The following is a 21,179-nucleotide window of genomic DNA, read 5'->3' on the forward strand; positions in this document are numbered from 1 at the left end:
ACAATTTCAAACAACCTAATCCACCTAAGATTTACCTGTTGAAATTTTTATATTCCATTTTGAATATCGTTTTTACAGGAAATGGGGATGTAGCTCAGTGGTAGAGCGCATGCTTCGCATGTATGAGGCCCCGGGTTCAATCCCCGGCATCTCCACTGTTTTCTTTTTTTAACTGAAAATGTAACCTTACGCCTATTGTCTACGCAATGTATTATTGATTACAACACCAAGTGATAATTCGGAGCGAAACTCATTCTACCACATAAAAACATTTAATAATGTAATTTATTTATGACGTTTAAATTAGATCTACTGCTGCTTGCAAAATGTGCCTCCTGGTCCGCTCAGTCATGGGCGGAGTATTGGGCCTTGTTTCTGGAATTTGATTGGCTACATTACCTCTTGCTGATAGATAGGACTGGTTGAAATCACTGGGTGAAATGCTTGTCCACGCACTCATGGCAACATTTTGTAAAAAATATATTTTTGACCAGGGATGGCCCACGGAATTATTTCTAGTTGTTCCTCGCGTTTAAATGCAACCCACTCATAAAACCAAGACACATCATGGACCAATTGCACGACATGGCTATGCAGGCTTTCGTGGAGATCCAAACAAATAGCCTAAACACATTTTCTCGCAACAACAGCCTTGGATTTGCACTACTATAGGCAATACTTTCTAACATAACGAGATGGATAGTAGCTAAACCAAGAATACCCTAGCCTACACTGGATTGGCTTTGATTGGAGGTAACGTTAGCCTACGGAAGGCGAACTAAAAGTATCCGGCATTGGTAAATATGTCTATATTGATTTACTTAAGGCTATATCCTACCTACAAATAAACAAATATTCCTCAAATGTGAAGGATATACAGTGGAATAAAGCCGTGGAACTCTCGATAGTTCATGGATTTTTGGTCTTTACAGTGACCAGTGGAAGCTCACTGCGTATCTGTTACATTGTATTACAATAATACCTTGAGAAAATCATATAGGCTACATTGTCGCAAAATGAAACCACTTGTTACAGTAAATCACTTTTTGTCGATGTATGATGTAGCCTATCCATCCCATCACTTCAGCACACCACCACAGCATCTTCACACACCAAAACTGATTATGCCACAGAAATTATTTACACGCCATTTTTCTGAATACAGGCTAAAATGCAAGGAACCTGCTTGTCCCCACCCCCCTGCCTATGAACAACGATTTTAATGATTTATTGATTCGCTTGAACAAAGAAACGAAATATTGTTGCACCTGTACAGAATATCAACATGGAAGGTAGGCGCCACTTACAGGTTGACAGAGCTATAGTTACGCTGTTATTATAGGCTAAATATATCTCGATAGCCTGTCCTAGCTTGCAAATGGTTCAAGATGGATGCAGCTGCGCACGGATATGTACCTAAAATGGGACATATTCAAAAGAAAACCACCTAAAAATGCTTTTGTGCTATTCTATTTCGCAGGCGTAGGATGTTACTAGCGTCGGCCGTGGTGGTATGGGAATGGCTGAACGAGCACGGGCGCTGGCGGCCTTACAGCCCGGCCGTCTCTCACCACATCGAGGCAGTCATCCGCAACGACCCACGGGGTGGTAGTGTTGTCTTAGGCCAGGTGGACTCTCGCCTCTCGCCCTACATCATCGACTTGCATTCCATGCACCAGTTCCGACAAGATACAGGTAAGACTAATGTGACTGACGACCATTGACACAACTGTGTATTGAGGGAATGTGAATATAGGCGCTATGCTATTACAGTGTTATTACCGCAGTGAAACCGATAATGTAGCATAGGCCTACAACATATCAGTGCAATAGCCTACACCATCCAGTTAGCCCGTAGAAACAAAATAATATGGTTTAATAACAGCCTTTATGTTCTTGTTTGATAGGCAACCGCATCTTATGCAGACTAGCCTATGTGTGCATGTATAGTTGTGTGTATAGTTCACATTTATTTTTCAAGGCCTTGTTTGTTAACTGCCTCCATTATGCCAAACACAGAGGTTATGTTATGTTTTTCTCATGATCATGTGTTTTGCATTTCACTAAACATTCTTTCACAAGAGTCTTTCAGCATCATCATTGTTGTCATTTTTCAATTTTGGATCTGCATAGCATGGGTAGGGGCAGAAGAGTAGCCTAGATAGATAGATAGATAGATAGATAGATAGATAGATAGATAGATAGATAGATAGATAGATAGATGGCACCTTTTTTTTCTCAGAGTCTGTCTATCTAGAACCTAAAAGTACCAAGAAAAATATTTTTTTTGTCAAGTTCCTTAAATGAGCTTAGAATGTTCCAAGGCCAAGCAACTATCCTCCACCATTCCGGGAAAGTTGTATGCAAAATAACCATAGGACAACCACTCTCTCACCAAACACTAAGAAACATATGGTTCTCAGAACGTTATGTGCTAGCTGGGCAGTGACACACTGTACGCTCACAGCCCTTGAGGTAGTGAGCGCAGAAGACAAACCACCTTCCAGTCTTACTGTACGTACGGTAGACTACAGAGGCAGTATGTATCAAGTGTATCAGTATAAGAGTGCTGATTTAAGATCAGTTCTTTTAGATCACAATAAAAAAAGATTGCATGGACAAAGGGGACCTGATCCTAGATCAGCACTCATACTCTGAGACGCTTGATACATATGGCCCCTGATAAGTGACAACTGTTTGAGCACACTTAAGTGCAGTTTTCCAGGCACAATTTAGTTGCTTTACACATATTTCCATCTATTTATTTGTAGATAACAGCATGCTCCAATGTAGTGCATGATGTCATGGCACAATCTTAGAAAAAAGTGTTCCAAAAGAGTTATTCGGCTGTCCCCATAGGAGAACCTTTTTTGGTTCCAGGTAGAACCCTTTTTGGTTCCATTTGAAACCCTTTCCACAGAGGGTTCAACATTTTCCGGTCAGGAAACGTCTGGCTTTGTTCCCACAACCAATGTGAAACCAAAAATATATGTGCTCCCAACTCCCAAGGAACCAAATGTGCTAGCTGGGTGGTTGTGTTGTGTGAGTGGACATCTACAGTATATGTAGGGCACAGTTATGGATGAGCTGTTCTCATAATGAGTTATTATTCAAAACATGATCATGAATAAAGATGAGAATGTGGAAGGAAAATGGGCATACATTTTTAGCTTGTTCCCCTTTTGATCTCAAGAACATTGTTCTTGAAATGAAAAGTGTGTATCCTACACACTACTTTCCTCACACTCTTTCATGACACATTCCCAAACCATGTGTACAAATGCCTCCAATCCTGGATTGGGTTCACATTCACAGTGCAACTGCAAGTCTCGCATGCTTTCTCGTGTGCAGCAAATATCCAAAGTAAAACTACTGTATTTACTCTCGCCTATGACTGGCTATCTGAACTTCACCCCAAAACTCTCCCTTAAGTGCCTCTTATTAAGGCTGTTAATGCTATTGCTGATTGTATCCAGCCCTCCAGACAGAGAGACGTCTTCACACAATGAAGTGAGGAAAGTGGGCGACAACACAAAGGGAAGAATTGTCAGACGTCTAACTTTGACTCTGCCGCCCATCTCAACACTTTGGCTGAGAAACACTTAAAAAAAAATGTAACCCCTTTTTCTCCCCAATTTCGTGGTATCCAATTGTTAGTAGTTACTGTCTTGTCTCATCGCTACAACTCCCGTACGGGCTCGGGAGAGACGAAGGTCGAGAGCCATGTGTCCTCCGAAACACAACCCAACCAAGCCGCACTGCTTCTTAACACAGCGCGCATTCAACCCGGAATCCAACCGCACCAATGTGTCGGAGGAAACACCGTACACCTAGCGACCTAGGGCTGACAAACACTTTTGTGCGGTTTTCCTGCTTCCCAGACGGGGATAGCTGTGGGGAGAGAGGGGGTAGGGTGCCCCAGTCCCAAAACCAGAGGGAGGGAAAGGCGGAGGGAGTTGAGATGAATTGCAGAAGTCTGAGGTCATTGAGAGAAAAGGGGGTAGTTGGGTTGAGTTCAGATATGATGAAAAATGTACTCTGTTGCATTCCAGGCATTGTTATATGTATATTACATAATTCAATAAGTATGTTCATGTATACGTTACATTCAAACCCTATCGTTTTGAACGGCAAACGGTTTATAGATATATTTATATTGGTTTATGTCTTGTTATTTGAAGATGTAGTTTTCTATTGCAGCTTGGCATCTCAAGCACTCTGGATTTATTCTCTCAAAACGTGTTCTTCGTTAAAAAAAAGCAACCGTCATTCATTGTCTACCAGTCATGCTCACTTTAATAAGACTCTTTGGGAGTATAAATGAGTTAAACCCAGGATTAGAAGTTCTTTGAATCCCAGGTAATAGGACGACAGTTGATATGGACTGAACGTTTTTTCAACATTCGTGGAGTTAAGTCTCTGGACTGGGAAAGCAAACATGACCAGCTCTGAGCAACTCTGAGCCCAACCAAGGCCAGCAACCAATCACAATCCAGAACATGGTGTGCTGTTACCAGGGGCAACCTGTTAGCCTGTTTGCCCAAATTCTTAGGGAGCACACACCGATTGATCAAATTTGGTGGTGGTGTAATTTGCTTGTCTACAACAATTATTACAGCAAGGCCTACAGAACATTTAGCTCATCTGCACTCTTAGAAAAAAGGGTTCCAAAAGGGTTCTGCGGCTGGCTCCATAACAGAACCCTTTTTGGTTCCAGGTAAAAAATAACCCTTTTTGGTTCTAGATAGACCAACAAAAAAGGTGCAGTCAACCAAGCCTAATTACAAAAAAACCCCAGAACTTTTTATTCATGCTTTTCTTTCACTTGAACAGGTCATATCAATAGTCTTTTGTGTCAATGTATGTCTATTACTGCATTGTGCTACAAATGTCATCGGTGTTGTGAACAAATGTAATCGGTGTTGTGTTATGACTGAATGTGGTTAGTTGAAAGGTCTTCTGGAACAGGTCCTTCTTGTGTTCCCCTCTCTGTAGTTCTGTGGCGTGACCCTCGTCTCTCTACCGTTACCCCAGGTACCCTCCGACCGGTGCGTCGCAGCTTCTACGACCCCACTTCGGCGCCGGGCCAGGGCTGGTTGTGGGAGTGGGAGAACGACACAGGCTCGTGGACAGCCTACGACACAGAGGTGGGCATCGCCATCCAGGCAGCACGCGACCGTCAGCAGCCCTGGCTGGACCTGGCGCCACTGGGCTTCTGCTACCTCATCGACTTTCAGAGCATGACCCAGATCAACGGGCAGACGCAGCGCTGCCGCCGCATCCAACGCCGCTCCGACTTAGCCTACCCTCTGGTGTCGGGGCCCCTTCCCAAGACACACCACGCCTGGGGACCCAGCCCTGCAGGACTGCCGGGGGTGGGGGTTTCCGGAGTGGGCATGGGGAACGGGAACGGTAGCGCCTACCCAAGCGGCGCCCTGCCGGCCTCTGCCATCACATCGCTGGGCCAGCCCTGCGCCTGTCAGCAATGCATGCTGGTCCTGAGCGTCAAGGCAGGCGCCATGGCGACGGCTCACACCCTGGGCAGGAGGCCACCTCAGAACAAGCCGCCCAGCCCCAAACTAGGTGGTGGTTACTCGGCCATGGGTGGGTCTTACTCGCTGACTCTCCCCCGCCCCCCCTCCTCCATGGCCAGGTCCTTGTCCCCCCACAGGACGTCCGCGGGCGGGGCTAGCGGTGGTGTAGGGGTTGGCGGCGGCTTCGCCCACTCGCTCTCCCTCCTGGGTTCGGCCACCGCCGCACTCTCCCTCACCTCTACCCGGCCCCCTCCCCCGCCTCTACCCCCCTTCCGCCTCCTCCACCGCCTCCGCCCTCCTCCATGGCGTCCAGTGTCATTCTTCCTCCCTCCTCTTCCTTCTCCATGGCGTCCTCCGGCCCTCCGTCAATGCCCGCGCCGGCCCCACTTCTCATCTCCACAGCAGCCTCCTCCTGCACCCCCTCACCCTCCGCCCGTGTCCTGGGGCCCGTGTCTTCAGCAGCGGCGGCCTGTGCAGCCCCCCTGCCACCTCGTGCCAGCCTTGCCGGGCTCAGCCGACCCGCCCTGCAGCGCATCGCCATGGCCCAGTCCAGAGCCCTCATCGCCTCCGGGTGAGTCACTGCTCCAGCTGTTATGTCACTACAGTTCACAAAAATACTCCTCCCGTGTACCTCCTTTATGACGTAGGTCTCTACACTTGTCTATCTGATATGATGTGCTATCTAATGTCACAAGCAAGCACACTCAATATCACGCACGTCTAGTGGTTTTGAAATGTTTTTGTGCTGCGAGTGACTACAATTGTCTGTCTACTTTGACAGTCCAGTCTCTTGCCATAACCTGAAACAAGTCAGTTGTGACCCAAACATTGATCTACACAACCTGCAAGATGGACAAGAACCTGTTGTTAATACATAGTTATGTCTCCATTTGAACCGATATCAGAACTGGGTTCAATCTGTGTACTGGACATCGGCCCAAACAGCTTAAAGAAAGTATTCTTTCTGAAGACAAGGGAATTTCAGTGTTGAGAAAGAGACTTAGTGATGTTATGTAGCCGGTACAATTGTTAACCCCAATCCGAAAACACGGTGGACTACGCTTGTCTCTCGCAGATAAACACAACACAAGGGATGAAAAACGAGGATAGACGAGGAATTTCAACATTTTGATCCAAGGCGTTTCCACTGGCGTAGACATGCCTCCACAATCACTGCCCATATCTGACATTAACACCCCATTAGCATTAATAAACCTTTAATCCCTATGACACATTCTGTTAGCTGGTTCATTTCTATGTGAAATTCCATAACGCATTCATATCAAATATGCCGCGTTGTGTCACTCAGATTTGATTCACCCAGTTAGAATTTGAGAGCCAGGAGGGTGGATTGGGGGGGGGGCTTGGGGTAAGCATAGTTTTCTGATAACATGCATAGATTGACCTCCCCCCATACACACACCCACACCCACACACAACCTCCCCAGTCCTCTCATGACATGCTTAGTGCTACTGTTGTAATACTGACATCATCCCTACACACCCAGTTCCCAGGCCTATTCTCATTCCTACAGGCCCCTCTGCCCCCGCTGGTGTGTATGTGTGCGGTCTCCGTGGCAACCATTGTGGGCACAGCCGAGGCCTGGTTCCCATTTCCAAAACAATGCTGGGGCACGGACAGAGGCACGGGACTCTCAGGGCTGGGGGTACGAGGGGAACTCAAAGCTGTAGTGACTGCTGTCCCAATTGCTACCCTGAGAAGGCAAAGCTGCTTCACTATGTCCTATGGGACTATTTGTTGGGGAGTTGGCCCTGAGAATGAATGTCACGTTGATATATAGGGGTGGGAGTGGGGGGTGATTTGGAGACATGAGACCTGTTAACAGGGGAAGTTTGGTTGAGGAGGGATTGGGAAGGGGGGTTGTTGGAGGCAGACTGCTCCAGTCTTGTAGACACAAGGCAGCGTCTCAGTTTGTGTGCCCAGTGCCTGGGGGACTCGGTTTCGACAACTACCATATTGCTTTCACCAACCCTATATTTTCAGAGGGGCCAATGAAAAGGGTCTTGGGGTGATGCCATACTGAGCCACTACCCAAGCGAGCACTTGTGTAGATCGGAAAAGGATAGGAAAGAGAGGTTTAAGCAATGTGGTAATAGCACCATATCTCCTGTCTAAGGTTTTCAAATCTGTGCATAGGGGGATTGGGAGCAAGAGACTGTGTGGAATGGGGTCCTGGCAAAGGACAACAGAGGTAGATAGAGTTTTTTTTTTTAAGCGAGGTAGCAGTTACTTCGGTAATCCACACATGCATATAGATGAGTTGCCACCTGAGCATATGCTTGCAGGGCGAGTATCAATATTGACACAGTTACTGGCTCTGTGTGAATAATGTGTTATTATGAGAGTAGTGAGGGAGTCAAGCAATGATCTCCTCTTAACACTAGAGGGCATTGTTCGCCGCGTGACCAACTCACTGTGAAAAGCTGAGAACTTGTTGCCTGGCTACCCAAACGCCTTGCTCCGGCCAAGAGCCACGCCCACGGACGTTAGTTTCCTAGTTTCCTAGTTAGATCCGTTAGATCCTCTCCGCAATGAATCAGAGTACCTCCCCGGTGATTTCTAGAATGGAAATACATTCTAGACCGTCTGATTGGTCCCAGAAACCGATGGGTTGGGCCAGAGTCAGGACACAAGTGGTTAAAGCAGCATTTTGAAAGTTTGTCAGGAATTGTTGATAACTTGCTTATAAATTATTTATTACTTTTCAATTATCATTTTTGTCAATTGATACAGTTTTTATGACGGGGCAGCTTTTAGATCTTTTTTGTGGCTTCCAGAAGAATTCACTTGATGAAATTATCTTCAATTGTTTCTCGGTGTCGTTTGTCTCAGAATTTTTTAAAATTTTAATAAGATATTTTTTTTGTTTTTTTGTATTTAAAAAAAAAAGTACCCCTTTTCTCCCCAATTTCGTGGTATCCGAAATTGCTGCAACTCCCGTACGGACTTGGGAGAGCCGAAGGTCGAGAGCCGTGCGTCCCCCGAAACACAACCCGCACTGCTTCTTGACACAATGCCCACTTAACCCGGAAGCCAGCCTCACCAATGTGTCAGAGGAAACAACACCGTACACCTGGTGACCGTGTCCGCCACAGGAGTCGCTAGGGGTCAATGGGACAAGGACATCCCTGCCGGGCCAAACCCTCCTCTAACCCGGAAGACGCTGGGCCAATTGTGCGCCACTCCATGGGTCTTCCGGTCGCGAACCCAGAATCTCTAGTGGCACAGCTAGCACTGAGATGCAGTGCCTTAGACCACTGCACCACTCGGGAGGCTGAGATGTTTTTTTTTCTAGTAGCCCGCATTCATTACTTAGGGCCAAATCCTAACTTGAGTTACATGTGCTAAGCTCTAACCCAGTCATGCATTGATGTCAATAGAAGATATACATGAAACCTCAATGGAAGATTTACATGAAAACTAGACTCCATGGGATCTTACATTAGGATTTGGGTAAAAATGCTCAACAAAAAAGTCTTAACCCGTAAAATTGCAAGACGTGGTGACGGTGGAAAGGAAAACTTCCTAGGTAGGTAGACACCTTGTAGATGTACTCCCAGGGCCAGAACTTTTGGAGAGGAGGAAAATTGAATCAACTTCCCTGTCAGTTGAATAAGAGGTCAATGTGAAACACTATACCTCCACTGTTGGGAGATAAAGGGGATGGTTCACCAAAAATCTGAATTGATTAAATATTGCACTTACCTAAACCGTTGTTAACCAAACGAGATCGTTTTAAAGTTCATATTTGGTATTTAGTTGCCTAGTATTAGCTTCCCAGAGGAGAACTAAAAGCCTCATCAGTTGCGTTTAAATTAGTATATTGCCAGTGTATGTATACTCCTCAAAACACGGAGGCATTCTCTTCCACATTATTTGAGTATTCATGTTATTGTTTAGAATTATTTTATATTTTATACACATTTAATTTAATTTATTCATATTATAAATCATTTTGCAGACGAACGTACCCAGAGTAACAAAACCCAATCATTTCTAGTAATGCACAGCAGACAAACAACGTTAGACTGGTACACTGACCCACACACACTGTAACAGTTACCATGCCAGGTTCACTGACACACGGAGGGGGATAAAAGGGAGGTAGAACAGGCGTGTGTGAAGGGGAAAAACAAACACCTGTGTAACACCTGTAAAACGTTGAACACCCCATGGACCAAAAGATTCACTTGTAAAATCAGCTGTCGCTTTCCTCAAAAATAGAGTTAAGAAACCTCTCTGTCCAGGACAACCGGCCCAATACGTTGAATTGATTTAATTATGTCAGCCTCACTCAGCACATCGTAACATAGTTGTAAACTCTGTTCGTGTTTGTTTGGAAAGTTGTCCTTGGAAGACCTGAAAGTGAGTAGGTGGGACGATGACCGATGGTTAACAAGTTCATTTTATTTTCCTGGGCATGGTCAACCACGTCAAGAGATTAACCGATGACGTTACAGGGTCAACCCCCTTCTCCCCTGTCACGTGCTCGTCAGTGGTCCAGGCACAGTGGTCCTGGTACCTTTGTATTGCCAGGAATCTGTGAACCAGACAGTTGTTTTAGTTTCTGACCCACGACATGTGATTTTGGAGCTTGTAGGTTTTGTATGTTTCCCTTGGCTGTGTGTGACTATTCGTGTCCTGTACACCATAGCAGTTCTCTTGAATGGATCAGCCAGAAAGTGCACTAAAGTTTTAGAATAGCTAGGGATCAAACTAAACCACATAGTTTTAACTCCCAAGTCCTCTCCACATTTTTGCTCTCCCTCTCTCCTTCACTATTTTCCTCCCTCTTTCCCCTCTCCTCCACCCTCCCTCCTTCCGTATCTCACACCTTGCACGTCCGCTCCCTGGCACGAGCATGTTCTCCAATGTGTTTATGCCGTCTGCTCCAGTTCACAAGGTGCTTTTCATTCGGCCACATCTTCGTATCTGTGAGAGAACACTGGGCAAGAACACCCCGACAGTCACTCGTTTACCACACAAAAGGCCGGTGACCCAATGAACTGCGCTGTGTTTCTCGAACTGTAAGCCAAGTTGGGGATGCCACCAGCCACGTCGTGCGGCGGGACTTGGGACATGGCCTACAGTTGAACTGAGGGTCTGGAAAGTGTCCGGTTGAAAGACCACGTTGGTCCCGCTTTATTTGGATAGTGGCCAGACAGGTGCTCAGATGATCAAACAACTATTGCCATTGGATGAATTCGAACTGAACTACTACTGTTGACACGTAATCGTTGGTTTACTATCCTCAGCCACTCAGGCGTTCAAATTTGTTGTAATTTGTTGCAGAGGACGCACTCGATAAACAAAACCAATTGTGCTTGCTGAACATCTACGCTAGATCATCTGTCGGGGTGAGGGGCTTTCCGAATAAAGTGTTACCAAAATGTTCAAAGAGGGACTGGTGAGGGTGTAACCTGGTTTGAAATGTGCAGATGAGGAATACCTCTGTTGGGGAATAGACCTTGGAGATCATACAACGAATGAGCCACAGTTGTTCAGTGCTGTGTTGTCTTCAACAGTAGAAACATCACAAGTTGGTGATGGGCGAACAGTATTTTTCAGTACCTATTTCAAACAATGTTTCTGAATCATTGGACTAAATGTAGCCTTTATAACATTCCCACGTTTAGGTATTATGTGTGCGGGGGGGGGGGGGGTAAACGTCACAAGTAATATTCTCTACCTAAAGTACTTTCAGTTAATCACTCATTACCAATCCGCGCCTCTGCTTTTATGTCAAGGACTATCCCTCAGTGAAAACGCACAGCATTCCCACACAGCGTGTAAGGCTAGAGGGGATGACCTCAGCTAATGCCGTTACTCCAGTATGCGCTGGTGTCTGTCTGCCGTTTGGCAGCCGTGCACTGTGACATGCTAATTGGCAGGTAATCTCAGTGTGGTGACGTCAACAGATGGAAAATCCCTACACTGTAAAAGCCAGAGGAATATGAGACATTCATACACCTACTGAGAGAGGAGAGGGAGACTGGAGCAGGGAGATGCAGCGTATCTGAGGATATACATACCCGGGGAGGATTTATTATTGAGATTTGGAAAGGAGACAGAAGAGAGGATTGAGAAAGATTCAAGTTTGGAGAAGCGATAGTGAAAATTGTCTTTGGGATACGATTTTAATTGGTACCTGAGGGGTTTGCAGATTTCAGCTGGGAAATAAACCCCACAATCAAAGTCAAGATGACAATAATCAAATTGAACACCTAGTCAGTACGGTTTCTGTATGGATCATATTGTGAAGAATGTGGACGCTCATGACAAATGCTTACAATGATACAGCACTCTTTCTTTCAGTTGTCTGACAGTGGGACCATGTTGGATGTGAATAACTAGTATTGAGAAGGCTGTAGGGAATGATGGGTTATTTCAATCCTGGCTGTTGGATTCTGTTTCAACTCCTGTCAGTTATATTGGGCATGGACTTTTTCTATAGAAGTGGTATTCCATTCCTGAGTTGATCGGAATTAAGATGAAATTGACCGACTGGCCAACAAACATTCTGAAGTTTAACAATCTATGCACTCATGGTTTTCTCAAAGCAGTGTTGGCTCAGGTGAGGGCTGTTGTTTTCAGTGTTGGCTCAGGTGAGGGCTGTTGTTTTTGGTGTTGGCTCAGGTGAGGGTTGTTGTTTTCAGTGTTGGCTCAGGTGAGGGTTGTTGTTTTCAGTGTTGGCTCAGGTGAGGGTTATTGTTTTCAGTGTTGGCTCAGGTGAGGGTTGTTGTTTTCAGTGTTGGCTTAGGTGAGGGTTGTTGTTTTCAGTGTTGGCTCAGGTGAGGGTTGTTGTTTTCAGTGTTTGCTCAGGTGAGGGTTGTTGTTTTCAGTGTTGGCTCTGGTGAGGGTTGTTGTTTTTGGTGTTGGCTCTGGTGAGGGTTGTTGTTTTCAGTGTTGGCTCAGGTGAGGGTTGTTGTTTTCAGTGTTGGCTCAGGTGAGGGTTGTTGTTTTCAGTGATGGCGCAGGCAACTAGAGGAGTCCTGGATGGCGTAGCGACGTGTCAACGTGTCAACAACGTGGCTCAGCAAAAGCTCTTTGACCTGCTGACATGGTATGACCCTTGACACAGAAAACACCAGAAACTGTGGTCATTGGTCACCTGAAGTTTACCTATGACACACATCTGATGTGATTGTTTCAAAATCAAATCAAATTTTATTTGTCACATGCGCCGAATACAACAGGGAAATACATTGTGTCTGCTAGGTGTGTGTGTTCTGTGTTTCATAAAAAGTGTGTTTTATGTTTCAGTGTCCCAACGGTTCCTGTGAAGAACCTCAATGGATCTAGCCCTGTCCACCCTGCATTGGCAGGTAAGAACAACCATTAAGTCTTAATATCAAAACAGGAAGCTTGAAGCTGCCTGGGAAGCTATGTTTCCTAGTCAAGCTATTGGGGAACTTTGTACCAGTGTCTAAAGCCATTTTCAGTCTTCATTTCCTCTGCCTATTTTGGTCATTTAGCGGTCAACGTCACTTTACCTAATAATGATAGACAGTGTTACAGAGAATCCGGCTTAATTTGTTAATGTGACCCATAAATAGAGAATGAGTGTAGCTTATGATGGACCAGTGTCTACCTGGGTTAAGCTCAACAGACAGTGGTGGAGGAGTCTCATTGCTCCCACTGCTGGTTGTCTCTAGGTATTACAGGGATCCTGATGAGCGCCGCAGGACTTCCTGTCTGTCTGACCCGCCCTCCCAAGCTGGTGCTCCACCCCCCGCCCGTTAGCAAGAGTGACATAAAGCCCGTCCCCGGCCTCGGCCACTGCTGCCGCAAGACCACCAAGAAGCAGGCTCGCAAAGGTGGGTGTAGCGCTCACAAACACACACACACACACACACCAACATAGGAAATGTGGGTCACAGTGATTAATTCACTAACAATGTCTCTTTCATCCCTTTCTCTTAGGCAAGACCCCTGAGGAAGTAGTGAAGAGGTACCTTCAGAAGGTCCGCAACCCCCCAGAGGAGGACTGCACTATCTGCATGGAGGCCCTGGCTGGGCCCTCGGGATACAAGGGCCCCGGAGTTGGGGGAATCCAGCGGGCAGAGTCGGTTGGTCGCCTGGCTCAGTGTGGGCACCAGTACCACCTGCAGTGCTTGGTGGCCATGTACAACAACGGCAACAAGGACGGCAGCCTACAGTGCCCTACCTGCAAGACCATCTACGGCGTGAAGACGGGGAACCAGCCACCCGGCAAGATGGAGTACCACGTCATCCCCCACTCGCTGCCCGGCCACCCTGACTGCAAGACCATCCGCATCATCTACAACATCCCCCCCGGCATCCAGGTAACAGCCTTATTGCCCATCCACATACTACACGCATCTGATGTACTGTAAATACAAGATGATGGGCGTTCTCGTGAATTCACCCATTGACTGTGCATGATTATTTATATTCTAATGCCTTTCACCTTTTCCCAGGGGCCTGAGCACCCGAACCCGGGCAAGCCATTCACCGCCCGGGGATTCCCCCGACACTGCTACCTCCCTGATAGCGAGAAGGGACGCAAGGTCAACACCAGCTAACTTCCTGTTTACTAGTTTGTACTGGTTTGCTGTAGATGAAATGACTGGGTTGTGTAGCTAACTTTCACTCTTTTTTTCCCTAGGTACTGAAGCTGCTGCTGGTGGCGTGGGACCGCCGGCTCATCTTCTCGGTGGGCACGTCCAGCACCACGGGCGAGTCGGACACGGTCATCTGGAACGAAGTGCACCACAAGACTGAGTTTGGCTCCAACCTAACAGGCCATGGCTACCCCGACCCAGGCCACCTGGACAACGTTCTGGAGGAGCTTAAGGCCCAGGGGATCACAGAGGAGGAGTGCCTACCCAGAGACTGAGCTAAAGACGGGCCAATGGGGAAACAGCAACACAGAGACTTGTTCTGACTCTGGAGACTTGAGACAGAGCTTAAACAATGAACATACAGACTCAGAGCGACACAACGGAACAGAGATGAGAAGAAATAGACAAATGAATATGTAAAAAAATTAAAAAGAGAAATACATAAATTAACACAGACAGCGCAAATGTGACAGCAACAGAAACCGAATGCCTGAAAGACTGCATACGAGAAGAAATGACTGAACGGGTGAATAGATGAGCCAAGAAAAAGAACCAACGGCACATTAAACAAATAGAGAAACAGACAAATCGACTGTCTGACTGTAGTTTCTAGCGACACTGACTGAGGTACAACATCAATCACCCTCTGAACAGGTGGGCTGTGGCTTAGCTGCATAGGTCGGGTGTATGATGGAATGTTTTAGTTTATTTCTGCTACATTAATGGTGGCGTCACAAAATGTCATTCAGTGAGACGTTTGAGGCAACAGTGCACATACAATTCAGTGTTGGACAGAAGCTGTTGTTTACACTGTGAGAGTTTGACAAGAATGTACGGAATCTGTATTGGTCCAATTGAATTCAATGGTGAACCAAGTCACCAGAGCTGCTGTAAGTGGTAGGATGAACGCTAAAAATGGGTATTAGTGGGGTTATGATAGATGGGCTAATGAATGGTAGAGGGCAAAAAAGTATTAGACCACCGGCAGCAGAGTAACAAGTCTCTCATTTACAGAAAACGTTAACGAAAACGTTCAAAATATTTAATGTTATGACTGGATGTGTGAGCATGAATGTGTAATGCCCTCTAGTGGTACTTGTCGAAAAATACATTCCCTTGGCCTCTATAGGTTTTCTTCTGTGTTTTATTAATTGCTGTATCATTTTTGAAAATGCGTTGTTGTACATTTTAAATAGTTGTTATATATTGGCTCGGTTTGAGTTTCATATAATTTTTAGATTCCATTTTCTTTTCACCTGGATAACCGCTGTATGTTGTCTGTTTGATTGCTACAGCATTGTTTTCTCTATGTGACATTGTAAGGAAATGAGTCAGGCTTGACTCTTCCTCGAGAGGGCTCCTAAATATTACAAGCCTCTGTGGGTGTCTGTGTGTTAATATCTGAGTTTTTACCTCGGACGATTTAAGACTTGTCCGTTGCCAGGCCCTTTCAGTGTTAGTGTTTTGGGAACCCTCTCGGTGGGGTGGGTGAGCCTAAAAGCACAAAATGAGAGTCCTTTTCAAACCATGTGTGCATCAATAGTCTTACATAGCTTCCTCTCCAATTCTTTCATGACATTGCAGATGATTGAACAGGGATGGGGGGGTAGGAAGGGCACTAGACTATTGAGATGCACCCCAGAAGGAATTAAATCAGATATAAAGCTATGATTGGACCTGCCACATGAGGTCAGATTTGCACTGCACAGAGCATCGTCTTTCTTTATTCCTTTAGTCAAAAGGAAACATGGAAAGTTAGGCATGACCTTAAGAAGTTATATCTAACCGTTAAAACTACTTTGGGTTTCATTTTCTTTCTTTTAGACACCAGCTTCCTTCGTCTCTGAGAAAAGCGAACCTTCTGCTGTTTTTGCTGTAAGGAGGGATAAAGATTTGCTCTGTCGTCAATCTAACCTGTGGTCAAACGGTCCAGTCGGTTTGTGTTAGGTCCATGACGGACCTGCTTATAAAGCGGTACTATTGACAATATGTTTGAGTATGTGTTAACATGCAAATGTTAGGCCAACATTTATAGTTTATATTTTTTTCTGTATGTATGTGTGTGTTTATGTATACAACTTTACATTAAACATTTTGTAAAGGTACGGTTATAACGCAACTCTATACTTAATGAATTTTATTTATTGTGCTCTATTTTTTATAATTTTTATCAAATTGTTTTTTTTGTAAGTGGCTTATCAAAACCACATTTTTATTTATTTTTTACTTTTATTGTTTAGCCACATTTTACAGCTGTGTGACTACATGATGTCTACATATCCATCACATGACTGCTGTATTGTACTTTCTGGGAAAGGGTACTGCATTTGGCACATGTTATGTGACCCTGTATCCCCCCTCTCCCCAATGATACCAGCAGCTGGTTTGGATGTCTTATGCAGGACTTGATGTAGTCATGTTTTATGTCTATTCAGTTCTTGCACTGCTCAGTTTGGCACATGTCATTTTCTTTCCCAGACACAGTTTGACTACATGTCCGTCAATGGGAATAAAACAACGGTTGAAGGCTCATGACCACTTTGTAAAAAAAAACTGTTAATAAAACCTTTGTAAGAGTTGTAATGGAGAGAACGAATGACGTTGAGAACTATGATGGCAGAGAAAGTAGTAGTATAAAACTACAAAAGACTTGCATTTAAAGTAACAGTGGGACAATTAAAATAGCAGTATGATGATTACGGTGTTGGTGTCTTTTCGTGTGGGTGTATGTATTTATGTGTATATACCTATTATGCAGGGATTGACATTAAGGGTTACCCTATTGGCCGGGGGCAAGTAAACTGAACAGTTGGGCAAGGTTTGCAGTTTTCTTTACTCAAACAACCAAACTGCAAGAATTCCAGTAGTCTAACCCTAAACTTCCTGGTTCCTCCCCATCGTTTAAGTGAAATACGGCCAATTTATGGCATTTCTGCATGTAAATATATATGGGCAAGTGACCATAAATGTACACTTGATTTGCCTGACTGGCAAGTGCCTTTCGGAAATAGAGTAATTCTAAGGTTTGTCCCCAGATCACTCACTATTGACATGACAGGGTCAGTCTAACCATGCGAAACTACGAAGGACAGTTTATCTCTAGATTAGTCTGAGCTCTGGATTAGTAGTCTGGATTATGTCCACTTTAACAAATGAGAAAAGGTAGAAAGATAACTATTTAAGAAGGGCCTATAAGATTAAACAATGACTTGAATTGCTGCTCTTCTTATAGTTACTAGGCTAATGTGTAGCACAGTAGCCAACACACTAACTGGCATCGGGGCAGTCTCTAGACTACCAGCCAGTTTCTATATCACTGTGTGTGGTTATGAGAGGGCTTTTGTGCCTTAAAGTGCCAGTTCTGGCCAAATAAGTCAAATTTCTCAATAGGTTTTGATCTATCTGACAGGCTCGAGCTGCTTGAAAACAGTTGCCGACATGCAGACGGTCAAGACGTATAAATAGACTAACATATGTGTTATGTATTTTATGTAATTATATAGAACTGCAAGGTTTGCTCTTTCACTATCTTCTGCCACTTCAGGACAGATATTTAAAAACAATATGTGGTGTTTTGTGGTCATGGGTTCAATTCCTGCAGGGATCACTTACAAAAAAAGTATGCACTCAATTTACTAGAAACTTTAACCAAAACAATTTGTGGCTTAACATAAACCTATAGACCTCTGTCCACTTCAATGGAGGTGGTACACTAACATTCAAAGGTTTGGGGTCACTTAAAAATGTCCTTCATTTTTTTGCCCATTAAAATAATATCAAATTGATCAGAAATACAGTGTACACATTGTTAATGTTGTAAATGACTATTGTAGCTGGAAACGGCAGATTTTTTATGGAATATCTACATAGGCGTACAGAGGCCCATTATCAGCAACACTCACTCCTGTGTTCCAATGGCACGTTGTGTTAGCTAATCCATGTTTATCATTGTAAAAGGCTAATTGATCATTAGAAAACCCTTTTGTAAGTATGTTAGCACAGCTGAAAACTGTTGTACTGATTAAAGAAGCAATAAAACTGGCCTTCTTTAGACTAGTTGAGTATCTGGAGCATCAGCATTTGTGGGTTCGATTACAGACTCATAATAGCCAGAAACATAACTGTCTTCTGAAACTCATCAATGAAGGCTATTCCATGTGAGAAATTGCCAAGAAACTGAAGATCTCATACAACGCTGTGTACTACTCCCTTCACAGAACAGAGCAAACTGACTCTCACCAGAATAGAAAGAGTAAGAGGCACCGGTGCACAACTGAGCCGGTGCACAACAAGTACATTAGTGTCTAGTTTGTGAAACAGACGCCTCACAAGTCCTCAACTGGCAGCTTCGTTAAATAGTACCTGCAAAACACCAGTCTTAATGTCAGCAGTGAAGAGGCGACTCCGGGATGCATATCATTTCATCTTTCATTTCATCTTGCATTGAGAATAGTATCCACACAGTCCCTGCAGTCCCTGCAGTCCCAACTGTATGTTATTAAAAGCTTTTAAATGCAGCAACGTCTTGGCAGCCTTGTTGCCAAGGAAACAAATAAAACCCGCTCTCTCATTCTACTCCCTCCCTCGAGGCTCACATTTCAAATCTGTTTTCCCTGTAATCTCTGGCCTAACTCGTTGCGTTTCAGCTAAAAGCTTTTTGTTGTGGCATTGGAGCCAGAGAGCCAGAGACGACATGAGAGACAGGGAATGGTTAAGAGAGCTGGGGGAGGAAGAAAGAGGGTCCTCCTGGTTGCCAGGGCAACTTGACATCACAGTGACGATTTCCTCCATTTAAAAGCTTTTAACCGGATCCCTCTCCTGCCCTAGGCCCCATTTTGAGTCCTCTTTCAGCTAAACACGGGGGGAAAAGCACAGGCAAAGCAGAGCGGTGTGTGGCTGTTTGCAACCACATTCCACTGACAACTGCTAGACTGCACCTTAGAGCAGAAAAGGGCTTTCAAACTAAGCCATTTTGGGGGCCTATTTTGTTTACCAAACCAAAACAGGAATAGAGTACTTTCGAGTGGGCTTTCAAAATGGCCACCGAGGACAGTTTCAGTTACCTCTTCTTGGGCCACAGCGAGAAGCACAGAAGGGCCCGAAACTGGACTGATGCGGAGATGAAGGGGCTCCTGTACGTCTGGGAACAGAACGTCGCCGACCTGAAGAAGTGCAAGAGGAATACCAAGATCTATGAGAAAATGGCCCAGAGGTTCTTCGAGCTCACGGGAGAACAGCGCCACCGGGAGGAGATCAAGATGAAAATCACCAATATGTCTTTCCAGTACAGGCAAGTGTAAGAAATACACAATTTATTTGTTTGGATGGAAAGAGGTGGCAACATAAATCCATTAAAATATTATATTGTATGAACTTACTAAAATATCCACAGAGAGAGTAGACAAACGTGGGCTATTTCTTGGGAATTTAACCCCATGGGTGGCAGGGTAGCCTAGTGGTTTAGAGCGTTGGACTAGTAACCGGAAGGTTGCAAAGTTCAAACCCCTGAGCTGACAAGGTACAAATCTGTCGTTCTGCCTGTGAACAGGCAGTTAACCCACTGTTCCTAGGCTGTCTTTGAACATAAGAATTTGTTCTTAACTGACTTGCCTAGTAAAATAAAAAATAGCAGCAAAGAACTTAATACAGGTAGCTATGATACCCAGAAGTCTGATGCCACTACTGGACCCAAACCAATATCCTTAACTTCTGTCCTTCTTTGACAGGAAAATGAAGTGCACGGCCAATGGGAGTGTAGGTACCCCGGACTGGCCGTACTACCAAGCCATAGAGAAGATACTCACCAAGACTGCCGATAATGGGACTATGAACCCATTTGAGCTCCAGTCTTCGGGCCCCTCCACCTCCACGGAGGCCTCGATCTCCCATGCGGAGGGCCTCCCCATGGGCGTCCTTCCGGAGTACACAGGCTCCTCTGATGAGATGGAAATTAGGGAGGACCTGGGTGGATCGGAGAGCTCTGGCAGTCTGCATTCCGGGCTTCCCTGTACTGAGTAAGGCCATGTTTACATATTGGTCTTCAAATGAGGGGAAAGAGAGTGGTATCAAGCTGGGTTATTGAGCTAAACTGCCCACCCTTGCCAAGAGGGGTCCTCCAATTGTCATTGGTAGGGTGTGATAAAGAGTCTCCACAAGGCTCTCTAAGTGATAAAGATGAACAATGAATTGTGATGATAGTTAGTTTGCATGAGAGTACTTAGCATACATTGAGTTTACTTTAATTTCAACCTCTTCTTTAGTTCCTGGCTTATCCCAGAAACCGTTTGATTGAAAAAGGTTCCTACATATGGAATGAAAAACATAATATCCATGAAATCTCTTGAGTACTTGCATAAAACTCTCTATATACTGTGTCATTACCATTACTAACAAAGTTTCTGTCCAGTTCCCACCCGGCACCGGCCAAGAGAAAAAAAGTACACCAGCACCTCTCCCTGAAGCGGTGGAAGCTGAAGGTGATGGAGGCAATGCTCCAGGAGCAGCGGAAGGTGAGCCGGGCGGTGGAGGAGACGTGCCGCGAGGTGCGCCGCGTCATGCACCAGCAAAACTTCCTCCAGGTGCAAAGCCTACAGCTCCAGGAGCGCATGATGAACTTGCTGGAGAAGATGATTCAGCCACCCGCTGCCCCCATACCCACCTGGGGTTCTGCTGCCCAGCCAGGGGTCAAAGAGCCAGGGCAGGGGTGAAGGGTCAAGGATGAGGGATCAAGGGGGGTGGGGGTGGTCAATATATGGCTATTCTAGAAAATAAATTCTATATATGACAAAATGCTATAAGGCTATGCTTGGTGATCGCTATGGCTATGCTAGAAAGGACCTGCTATATGGCACTTTTTAACAACTGATTGATAGCGAATACTGACTGTAATTGTCAATCTCAATCGCACCCTTATCCCTAACCTGGACACTTCACCCCCAGAGAGAGGGAAAAGCTTATCAACTTGCTCAACAGTACTGAGAGAATATAGATGGTTTCGTCCTTTCTAGAATGGCCATCTTGTAGTTTCTGTGAGAGAGT

The 21,179-nt window shown here is 45.1% G+C and overlaps 2 protein-coding genes and 1 non-coding gene across 4 annotated transcripts; all 3 read left to right on the forward strand.

Annotated features, from left to right (window-relative positions):
• The first annotated feature begins 83 nt into the window (after positions 1-83).
• On the forward strand, positions 84-155 carry trnaa-cgc. The gene has a single exon. It is a non-coding gene; the product is annotated as a tRNA-Ala (tRNA).
• On the forward strand, positions 122-16,837 carry LOC112260017 (E3 ubiquitin-protein ligase DTX1). Its single transcript, XM_042328402.1, is given in 9 exon segments — positions 122-797; positions 1,481-1,695; positions 5,035-5,798; positions 5,801-6,105; positions 12,820-12,881; positions 13,212-13,373; positions 13,480-13,862; positions 13,998-14,087; positions 14,186-16,837. Coding segments are annotated over 8 exon segments (2,205 nt in total). The 5' UTR covers positions 122-797; positions 1,481-1,487; the 3' UTR covers positions 14,417-16,837.
• A 1,913-nt stretch (positions 16,838-18,750) lies between these two features.
• On the forward strand, positions 18,751-21,173 carry LOC112260025 (myb/SANT-like DNA-binding domain-containing protein 1). 2 transcript variants are annotated; one of them, XM_024434805.2, is made up of 3 exons: positions 18,751-19,437; positions 19,868-20,155; positions 20,548-21,173. In XM_024434805.2, the coding sequence occupies exons 1-3, from the start codon at positions 19,178-19,180 to the stop codon at positions 20,846-20,848; spliced, it is 849 nt and encodes a 282-aa protein (XP_024290573.1). In that variant the 5' UTR covers positions 18,751-19,177; the 3' UTR covers positions 20,849-21,173. The 2 variants fall into 2 exon arrangements, with proteins under 2 accessions (XP_024290573.1, XP_024290574.1); XM_024434806.2 differs by having other exon boundaries at positions 18,752-19,431.
• Positions 21,174-21,179: the final 6 nt, after the last annotated feature.

The sequence above is a fragment of the Oncorhynchus tshawytscha genome, linkage group LG10 (assembly GCF_018296145.1).
Source record: "Oncorhynchus tshawytscha isolate Ot180627B linkage group LG10, Otsh_v2.0, whole genome shotgun sequence".
Taxonomy (NCBI): Eukaryota; Metazoa; Chordata; class Actinopteri; order Salmoniformes; family Salmonidae; genus Oncorhynchus; species Oncorhynchus tshawytscha.

What these genes read in the sequence shown, in the direction of transcription:
- LOC112260025 (XM_024434805.2), top strand. Translation starts at nt 19,178, where the DNA reads ATGGCCACCGAGGACAGTTTCAGTTACCTCTTCTTGGGCCACAGCGAG. An exon ending in TCTTTCCAGTACAGGCAAGT is followed by an intron (nt 19,438 to 19,867) that starts GTAAGAAATACA and finishes CTTCTTTGACAG; the next exon opens with GAAAATGAAGTGCACGGCCA. An exon ending in TCCGGGCTTCCCTGTACTGA is followed by an intron (nt 20,156 to 20,547) that starts GTAAGGCCATGT and finishes GTTTCTGTCCAG; the next exon opens with TTCCCACCCGGCACCGGCCA.